The sequence below is a fragment of the Bos indicus genome, chromosome 10 (genome assembly GCF_029378745.1).
Source record: "Bos indicus isolate NIAB-ARS_2022 breed Sahiwal x Tharparkar chromosome 10, NIAB-ARS_B.indTharparkar_mat_pri_1.0, whole genome shotgun sequence".
NCBI lineage: Eukaryota > Metazoa > Chordata > Mammalia > Artiodactyla > Bovidae > Bos > Bos indicus.
The window spans coordinates 26,929,425-26,940,418 of record NC_091769.1 but is presented as its reverse complement, the minus strand read 5'-3'; the positions used below and the strand labels follow the sequence as shown (position 1 = coordinate 26,940,418).

Genomic DNA, 10,994 nt, shown 5'->3' with positions numbered 1-10,994 from the left:
TTTGGTACAATTTTTATTGATAATAATATATTACCAACATTGTAATAAAATACATATTGAGTGCCAGGCACTGTTACAAATGTTTTCATATATTAACTCACTCAATCTCAAACACTCTATGATGGAGATATGATTTAACTTGGTCATCTCCAGTTAAAATTAGGAAAACAGATAAATATCAACTTAAATAACTAGTCACTCAATCAGTAAATAATAGAGAAGACAGAATTTTAAGAAATTCTCCTCTGGAAACATTTATTTTAGATCTAGTAACATTTATTACTTTTAAGTATAATTTTCCTTGACTCTTTACAACAGTCCTCAAAAGGAAATTTAGCTCACCAAAGTGTCTCCCATTCAGGAGTTATTTCTAAAGTTTACACATAATTTTCTTCAGAGCAACCTTCATCTCCTTGTTCCTGAGGCTGTAGATCAGAGGATTTAAAAGTGGAGTTGCAATTGAGTACAACATGGTCAAGAACTTCTGCAGCCCAGGCTGACTGGCTACCCCTGGGCTTACATACATCACTGTGACTGAGCCGTAAAATAGGAACACAACTATCAGGTGGGAGGTACATGTGGAGAAGGCTTTTCTCCTACTTGAACCTTTGGGAACCTGAACCACAGCTTGAAGTACCAGAGTGTAGGACACAAGAATGTAGAACAAAGTGATGAATGTTATCACAGCACTGAACATGCTACAAGTCAGAGCTGTCTTGGGGACAGGGACACATGATATGGCCAGCATTGCCCCAAGATCACAGAGGTAGTGATCAATGACGTTTGAACCACAGAATGGAACTTGGGAGATAAGAGCAGCAGGTGTGACTAACCATAAGAATCCACCCACCCAGGAAGCAGACACAAGGGTTCCACAGACTTTCCTGGTCATTATGGTTGGGTAGTGCAATGGACGGCAGATGGCAACATATCTGTCAAATGCCATGAGGGCCAGGAAGAAGAGTTCTGTGGCACAAAGAGAGAGGAAGATGTAGAACTGTAGGATACAGCCATGATAGGAGATCGTCTTGGTCTTGGATAGGAAGTTGAACAACATGCTGGGCACATTGGAATTGATGTAGCAGATCTCCAGGAATGAGAAGTTGGCCAATAAAATATACATGGGAGTGTGGAGTTGCTGGTCCCACCACACAGCACAGATAATAGCACTGTTGCCCAACAAGGTCAAGATGTAAATGATGGAGAAGAAAACAAAAAGGAGAATCTCTATTTCTTGGCTACACAGGAAACCCAGCAGGATAAATTCATGAAAGTTAGCAGTGACACTCTTGTTATGCAAAACATGCATTTTCCTCTAACCTATAATGTGCACAGACATAATCAGAAGTGCATATTGAGAGTCTATTTTATTCAGTTTTTCTTGCCTCAATTTCTCATTGGAAGTAAGTGGCATTATAAGTAGAGAATAAACTGGAATATCAGTATTTAGTCAATATGAAGAATTTTTCTCAAAATAGCATTGACATAAGACAGAATAACACCATTGATAATTTACTTTAAATATTACTTCACTTTAAATAGTTCTTCTAGAATATTTTCTTCCAATTTTAGCCTGTAAGAAAAATAGAGATAAAAAGGAATCATTAAACACCTTAACAAGCCACCTTTGTTTAACTCAAGTAGCACTAATAAGCTTCAGAAATGTAGTCACACCATTAAGCTGGACTTGAATTATCTCACTGCCTACTCCATCATTTTGATCGTCATCACAAGGTCCATAAGCTCTCCTCCCTATTTAACTACATTACTATAGACTCTTGGTAGATCACAATAATAATGCATACCTCTAAATAAACACACTAATTTATTTATGTTTCCATTTTTTAAAAACTTATATTCCCAGTTGATTCCAATGTGAAAAATACACCTTGCTTTAAGAATTACTGTTATGTTACATGGGTATGGACTTCCATGATAGCTCAGTTGGTAAAAAATCTGCCTGTAATGCAGGAGACCCCTATTCAATTCCTGAGTCAAGAAGATCCTCTGGAGAAGGTTTAGGCTATCCACTCCAATATTCTGGCCTGGAGAATTCCATGGGATTACAAAGAGTCGGACACAACTGAGAAACTTTCACTTTCACTTATATGAGATTAAAAGCCAGAGAACTTTGAACCTAGAGGTTTTTCAGAAGCTATGCTGCTGCTGCTAAGTCGCTTCAGTCGTGTCCGACTCTGTGAGACCCCATAGACGGCATCCCACCAGGCTCCCCCGTCCCTGGGATTCTCCAGGCAAGAACACTGGAGTCGGTTGCCACTGCCTTCTCCAATGCATGAAAGTGAAAAGTGAAAGTGAAGTCGCTCAGTCGTGTCCGACTCTTAGCGACCCCATGGACTGCAGCCTACCAGGCTCCTCCGCCCATGGGATTTTCCAGGCAAGAGTACTGGAGTAGGGTGCCATTGCCCTCTCCATCAGAAGCTATGAATTCACAACAAAGAAAGCAAAATATGGAGGTTACACTACTGAGTTAGAGGCTGCGCTGTGCTTAATCTCTCAGTTATGTCCAACTCTTTGCAACCCCATAGACTGCAGCCTGACAGGCTCCTCTGTCCTTAGGGGTTCTCCAGGCAAGAACTCTGGAGTGAATTGCCATGCCCTCCTCCAGGGGATCTTCCCAACCCAGGGATCGAACCTAGGTCTCCCGCAATGCAGACAGTTTCTTTACCAACGGAGCTACCAGGGAAGCACAAGGATATAAAATGAAAGAGAGCTCGTGAATAACTGGAGGCTAACTCAACAATTCGCAGTCTAAATTAAGGAATATAACATGTGCTTTAACATATTTAAATTGTTTTAATTTAATTCCAATTATCCTCTGTGGAGTGCCTTTCATTCACATTTGCTATACCCTTTCAGTCCCACTTGCAAAGCTTACTAGTTTACTATTTTTAAAAATCATATCATATCATATACTTTAGCTCTTAGAGTAGATTTTCAATCCATTTAGTTTTCTTTCCTTATTAATTTATATTATTTTCCCTCAATTTTCATTTTAAATATATAGGATTAAGTTAAAAAAATAAACAAATAAAGGAAGGACTCGACATTTTAATGCCTCTGAAGTGCAAAGGCAAAGTGACTGTTTAAGAATGCAATGTAAGTTTTATCACAATTTAATTTTTAAAAAAGAATAAAGAGTCAGAATACAAGAGGGCTATAATGAAGTCCTGGATCTTTTAAAAACAGTATTTATAACCCAGGACAAGTGACTCTCTCTTTCTCTCTCTCTGCTTCAATTTCTGCATCTGCAAAATCAGAGTAACATCTAGGTTGGTTCCATGTCCTATTGTAAATAGGGCTGCAATGAACACCTGGGTACATGTGTCTTTTTCAGTTGCGGTTTCCTCAGAGTATGTGCTCAGTGGTGGGATTGTTGGGTCTTATGGTAGTTTTATTCCTAGTTATTTAAAGAATCTCCATACTGTTCTCCATGTATCAATTTACACTCCCATTAACAATGTAAGAGAGTTCCCTTTTCTCCACACTCTCTCCAGGATTTATTGCTTGTAGATTTTTTGATGATGGCCAAACTGACTGCTGTGAGGTGATACCTCATTATAGTTTCCATGTGCATTTCTCTAATAATAAGTGATGTTGAACATCTTTTCATATGTTTATTAGCCATCTGTATATCTTCTTTGGAGAAATGTCTGTTTAGGTCTTCTGCCGTCTTTTTGATTGGGTTGTTTGTTTTTCTGGTATTGAACTGCATGAGCTACTTTGTATATTTTGGAGGTTAATCCTATATAGACAATGGACTGTTAGCCATAAACTGCATTTGAGTCAATTCTAATGAAGTGGATGAACCTAGAGCCTATTATACAGAGTGAAGTAAATCATAAAGCAAATATCGTATATTAATGGATATATTTGGAATTAGAAAGATGGTACTGATGAACCTATTTTCAGGGCAGCAATGGAGACACGGACATAGAGAACAGACTTGTGAGCACAATGGGTGAAGGAGATGGTAGGACAAATTGAGAGAGTAGCACTGAAACATGTCATTACCATATGTAAAACAGATAGCCAGTGGGAATTTGTTGTATGACACAGGGGGCTCAAACCTGGTGCTCTGTGACAACCTAGAAGGGGTGGGATGGGGTGGGAGGTGGGAGGAAATTTCAGGAGGGAGGGGACATATGTCCCCTATGGCTGATTCATGTTGATATATGGGAGAAACTAGTACGATATTGAAACGCAATTATCCTCCAATTAAAAATAAATAAATTTTTTTTAAATAAATAAATTTTTAAAAATCAGAGTAACAATATCTACCATGGAAATTAATGAAACATTAAATGTAACATATTCTTAAAGCACCTAGCATAGAATAAAGTAAATGTTTAGTGTGAGCTCCACTTATTGCCCTAGTTACCATAAGCAAAACATGAGCCAAGTGATCTGATTCTTCCTTTAAAAGTATCTGTTTGAACCTAAAATATAGCCTCCATACACATTCTTATCTCTGAGTATTCAATCTCACGAATGATATGACTTCAATGCGCTTCTACGGTGTTAACTTATAATGGAAAAAATGTCTTAAAATTGCATCATATATAACTCAGAGTGAATCTCTCAATAAAAATATACACGAATTCCCAAATAGTGCATGAAATTTGCTCACTGAAATAATCACTTTAATAATTCCTTACCTTTTGAATTAAACCCCTTTTGATAATTATCTATACAGTGCTCCTATTTCTCTGATCCACAACCTATTGGTCACTAATTCTTCTTTTAGTACCTTCCACAAAGCAGTTCAGCTACAGATTTGTTAAATAGACATTTATGGGTTGCTTGAAGAAAACCACTATGAGGAAAATTTCCATTTTAGTTAAAGTTTACAAGTCCAGGCACAGTTTTATTCTTTACTGCCTTGTATATGTGAAAGCTAGGAGAGTAGAACTGGAGTTGTATCCCTCTAGTCTGGATTGATAAAGCTTTTTTTGACCAAGAGAATAGCTTCAAATAATCCAGGTTTTAAAAATATTTGATAGTTCCCTATATCATAGAGAAGTAAATGGGAGAGACAAGATTTGAACCCTGGTTTGCATAATTCCAAAGTCCATAATCAATCTAACCCAAATTGATTGCTAGCTAAAGAAGTACAGAGTATTCAGGAGGTCTGTTCCCTCCTCTGCCTGCTATAGGATACTTTCTTCATTCTCTCTTGTCTTCCCTCCCTTTCGCAATCTAGAATGAATAAGAGCTAGTAACATGGACCACCCTCCTCTCCTCCAACATCAACCTTTTCATCTTTTTCAGCATTCACTTGAATGAGCACTTTTAATAAAGGTGACAATAGACAGGACATGGCACTACAATAACACAATACTGATCACTGAGGTGACTGTGGCCCGGATATAATTACAAGTAAAAACAGCAAGGTGATTTCGAAAGGGTGGGAAGCACTTGGAATGATGGAATGAATTTCCAGGGGACCTATGACATAGAAAATAATCATGTGAAAATTCTACTACTAGGAGAATAATTATACAACCAGGGGAGAGATTAAATTATGAGACCTTTCAAGGATGGCTGAGTTATTCATAATGCAAATGACTAAAACTGGTTTAGGAATTTTTGGGGGCTCCAAAATCACTGCAGGTGGTGACTGCAGCCATGAAATTAAAAGACGCTTACTCCTTGGAAGGAAAGTTATGACCAACCTAAATAGCATATTCAAAAGCAGAGACATTACTTTGCCAACAAAGGTCCATCTAGTCAAGGCTATGGTTTTTCCTGTGGTCATGTATGGATGTGAGAGTTGGACTGTGAAGAAAGCTGAGCGCTGAAGAATTGATGCTTTTGAACTGTGGTGATGGAGAAGACTCTTGAGAGTCCCTTGGACTGCAAGGAGATCCAACCAGCCCATTCTGAAGGAGATCAGCCCTGGGTGTTCTTTGGAAGGAATGATGGTAAGGCTGAAACTCCAATACTTTGGCCACCTCATGCGAAGAGTTGACTCATTGGAAAAGACTCTGATGCTGGGAGGGATTGGGGGCAGGAGGAGAAGGGGACAACAGAGGATGAGATGGCTGGATGGCATCACTGACTCGATGGACGTGAGTTTGAGTGAACTCTGGAAGTTGGTGATGGACAGGGAGGCCTGGTGTGCTGCGATTCATGGGGTGGCAAAGAGTCGGACACGACTGAGCAACTGAACTGAACTGAACTGAAGACAATAAAACCTCAAGTTGAGACATTTGAAAATTTTTTCCATAATGGATTTCCCTCTATGTTGGAATTATTTCAAAGAGTAATGCTCATTTTCATGGTAATTTTATCAAAGAAAAAACCCTAGGGCCTTGCCCCATCTGGCCACCTTGCACAGATAAAATACCACGCACTGAAATTCTCAATTAACTGACCACCTCAAGACATCTATTCATTCATTTAATACATAAATAATATCTGTCTATTGTGTGGAAGACAGAATAAAAGGAGGGATTCATTCACACTCACTCTGATGAGGTATGTCCAATCCCCACTAGAATTCAAGGGTCCTGTCTGCAGAAGAAAGCATACATTTCTAGCACTCTATCCCTTCTGGCTCTGACAGAATTATTATTTAAGGAAAATCCATCTCCTTTGTCTCCCCTCCCCTTAACGTGTTTGCTTTCTCCTGAGGACCCACACAAAAGAAACACTGGGAGATGTCCTGATTGCCCTCTAGGGTACACAAATTTAAATGAGTCTTGAAAAGGAAGCAATTTGGATGCACAATCTCTGACTTCCTGGAAGCATATTCCTGTGACATCTCAGACTTGTTGAGGCATATTCTGATCCTAAAAAGCTTCAGTTTATACAAAGTAAAGTTTTTCTTAGAACAACTGCTTTAGATGAGAATGGATACAGTTTGGTCAGACCAATTTCCCTGTGAGCATCACAAACTTGAAAGTAGCTTGTTTTTTAACTGTTATCACAACAGATAAATTATAAATACATGAACAATGGAAAGGGGTCACATATTCCATAACCAGCATCCCTTCTTCTTTCTTCCTTTTTCTGATCTTTTGGTGACTGGCATCTGGTTGTTGATTTTTAGGGTAAAAAAATATCATGGTACCACAGCTGTTCAATTATTTTTGGCTTCATAATAAAGACTGATGTCAATACAAGATAATGATGAAAGGAATTGAAGAAGGAACAAGTAAATGGAAAAATATTCCATGGGTCCATGTTCATGGATCAGAAGAAGTAATATTGTTAAAATGTTCATACTCACCAAACCAATCTATTCAACCAAGGCATGTGTGTTCAGTCATGTCTGACTCTTTGCAATCCCATGGACCATAGGCTCCCCTGTCCATGGGATCATCCAGACAAGAATACTGGAATGAGCTGCCATTTCCTTCTCCAGGGGATCTTCCTGACACAGAGATCAAACCTGCATCTTCTGCTTCTTCTACTTTGCCAGGTAGGTTCTTTACCACTGAGCCACTTGGGCAGCCAATTTGCAGACTCAATGAAATCTCTCAAAATTCCAATGGTACTTTTCACAGAAATAGACAAGTCAATCCTAAAACTTGTATGGAACCACAAAAGGCACCAAAGCATCTTAAGAAGGAAGAACACAGCTGGAAGCATCAAACTTCCTGATTTGAAACTATTTTGCAAAGCTATAGTAATCAAAATAGTATAATATTGGCATTAAAAATAAACAGACCAACAGAACAGCATGGAGAGTCCAGAAATAAATCCATACATATACAATTAACTTATATTTGACAAGGGAGTCAAGAATGCTCAGTGGGAAAAAGGCAATCTCTTCAATAAAAATCTTGAGAAAATTGGATCAGTTCAGTTCAGTCACTCAGTCATATCCAACTCTTTGAGACTCCATAAATTGCAGCACACCAGGTCTCCCTGTCCATCACCAACTCCCGGGGTCCACTCAAACTCTCGTCCATCGAGTCAGTGATGCCATCCAACCATCTCATCCTCTGTTGTCCCCTTCTCCTCCTGCCCCCAATCCCTCCCAGCATCAGAGTCTTTTCCAATGAGTCAACTCTTCACATAAGGTGGCCAAAGTATTGGAGTTTCAGCCTTAGCATCATTCCTTCCAAAGAACACCCAGGGCTGATCTCCTTCAGAATGGGCTGGTTGGATCTCCTTGCAGTCCAAGGGACTCTCAAGAGTCTTCTCCAACACCACAGTTCAAAAGCATCAATTCTTCAGTGCTCAGCTTTCTTCACAGTCCAACTCTCACATCCACACATGACTACTGGAAAAACCATAGCCTTGACTAGATGGACCTTTGTTGGCAAAGTAATGTCTCTGCTTTTGAATATGCTATCTAGGTTGGTCATAACTTTCCTTCCAAGGAGTAAGCGTCTTTTAATTTCATGGCTGCAATCACCATCTGCAGAAATAGTCACATATAAAAGAATGAAACTAGACCCCTATCCTACACTAATCACAAAGATTAACTAAAAATGGATTGAAGATTTAAACATAAGTCCTGAAACCATAAAACCCCTAGAAGAAAACAAAAGCTTCTTGACATGGATCTTGGCGATGACTTTTCGGCTATGACGCCTAAAGTATAAGCAACAAAATCAAAGATAAACATGAGGTATGATATCAAACTTAAAGTTTCTGCACAACAAAAGAACCAATCAACAAAATGAAAAGACAACCTATGGAATGGGAAAAAATATTTGCAAACTATATATCTGATAGTGAAGTAAGTGAAAGTCGCTCAGTCGTGTCCAGCTCTTTGCGACCCCATGGACTATACAGGCCATGGAATTCTCCAGGCCAGAATACTGAAATGGGTAGCCGTTCCCTTCTCCAGGGGATCGTCCCAACCCAGGTCTTCTGCAATGAAGATGGATTCTTTACCAGCTGAGCCACAAGGGAAGCCCAAGAATACTGGAGTGGATAGCTTATCCCTTTCTCCAGCGGATCTTGCTGACCCAGGAATTGAACTGGGGTCTCCATAAGGGGTTAATATCCAAAATGTATAAAGAACTCATGAACCCAAGAGGAAAAAACAAATAATCCAATTAAAACATGGACAAAGAACCTGAATAGGAATTTTCCCAAAGACTTATGAATGGCCAAAAGGTACATGAAAAGTTACTCAAAATCACTAATCATAGAGAAATATAAATCAAAACCACAAGGAGATATCACCTCACACCTGTTAGAATGGCTAGCATCAAAAAAGACAAGAGATAACAATTGCTTATCAAGGATGTAGAAAAAGGGACCTTAGTCCACTCTTGGTAAGATTGTAAATTGGTATAGCCATTATGGAAAACAGTATAGAGGTTACTCAAAAAGTTAAAAGTAGAACTACCATCTAATCTAGCAAGTCTACTTCTGAAAATATATCTGAAGGATATATATATTTTTTTTTTTTTTGACATAGTAATTTTCTTTCAAGTAGTCTACTCTAGGGAAATGTTCCAAAACAAAAATTTAAGCCCAGTGATTTTTATTGCATTATTTTAAGGTCAGAAAATTGTAAATAGCCTAAAAACCCTAGGGAAATGATATTAAAACAACACTCACTATTATGCAGCTTTCATAGTATTTAAGAGAGTTTTAGTTACATGGGAAAATGCAGGCTATAAATGTAAGCAGAATACTAAGTTGTAAATGCTGTATGACCTTATATGTATGAATTTTTACAATAAAAAAGACCAGAGGGAATATGCCAAATTTTTACTTGAATTATGTGTGCTTGAAAAAATTGTGAGTAATTTTTCAGCTCCCTCAATTTTTCTGACTCTTCCAAATTTTTGTTTAAATACAAGTTACCTTGATAATCAGAACTTTTAAAAATTGCCAACAGTGATACCCAGCACACAGGGTGTTGTAAGGATTAAATAAAATAAGTTAAATATAAGAATTTGTCACAGTATCTAGTATAAGAAATCAATAGCAATTGTTTTCCATCTTTGACGGGTAAGATGGAAGGTAAATAGTTTACTATTTAAGAACTCATGCTTCACTCTCAGAGAGAACTGAATTCCGATCTTATCATTCCTATTTATTAAATGTTACAAATTATTTAATTAACGTAAGCTTCAATAGCTTCCCCATAAGTAAAAATAATAGTATATCTAACATATAAGATTGGGAGGGGATTAAATGAAATTACTCATAAATTTACTCATCTTACTGCCTGACATGTAACAAGTTTTCAGTAAATATTAACTGCTATATTTGTATGCCAAAGTAAAAGGGTAGCTACAGGCATGGATAGGCTTTTGAACCCATATAATGAACTTAAAAATAAGTTAAAAAAAAATAACTGTCCCTTTAATCAGAGAAAGAAGCTCAAAATTATATGGCAAATGCATAGCATCAACTGATAGAGTGGAATCATTGGTCCATTATGAGAAAAAGAGTATCAGATGTTTGAAATAACCTTAACAAAAGATGAGTCCCTGGGGTAATGACCATCCAGCTGAGGGAAACTCAGCAAGAGTCCCTTTAGGGAAATTGGCTTTTGCCCAGCAACAGTTTCACTGGGGACAAGTGGAGAATTCAAGCTTTCATTCTGACTACTACTGGATGGGGAGCAGGGGAAACACATCTTTTTCAACTTCCAAAAACAGAAAAATATTTCCCCAGATGCTCTGAAAGTGAAAGCACAAGGGAGAGAACTCTGAGATCCAAGGGAAATGAAGAGCAGAGGAAAGGCTTATCTGCAGACACTGTTTCCTATTCCAGTAAGTGCCTGAATCAACTCCTTCAACAAAGGGCATATTCATGAACACGGGACAGAGAAAAATACGTGTTATATTTTGACGGTGGAAATGTGAGTTTGAGAAAGTATCTTTCTACCTGTCTAGTTGAAAGAGAAATCATTACATTCAAATTTTATCAACTGTAAAGGCAAAAGAAAAGAAAAATAAGTGTATTGCCTTTATTTAATCCTAATATCATCATGATTTTTTTGACTTTTATTCTAAATTACAATATTCTCCTTAAAATTTACTGAAAAAAATTAA

The 10,994-nt window shown here is 37.9% G+C and overlaps 1 protein-coding gene across 1 annotated transcript; it reads right to left on the bottom strand.

Annotated features, from left to right (window-relative positions):
• Nucleotides 1–370: 370 nt before the first annotated feature.
• On the bottom strand, nucleotides 371–1,309 carry LOC109564280 (olfactory receptor 11G2-like). Its single transcript, XM_019967774.2, has one exon. The coding sequence runs from the start codon at nucleotides 1,307–1,309 to the stop codon at nucleotides 371–373; it is 939 nt and encodes a 312-aa protein (XP_019823333.2).
• Nucleotides 1,310–10,994: the final 9,685 nt, after the last annotated feature.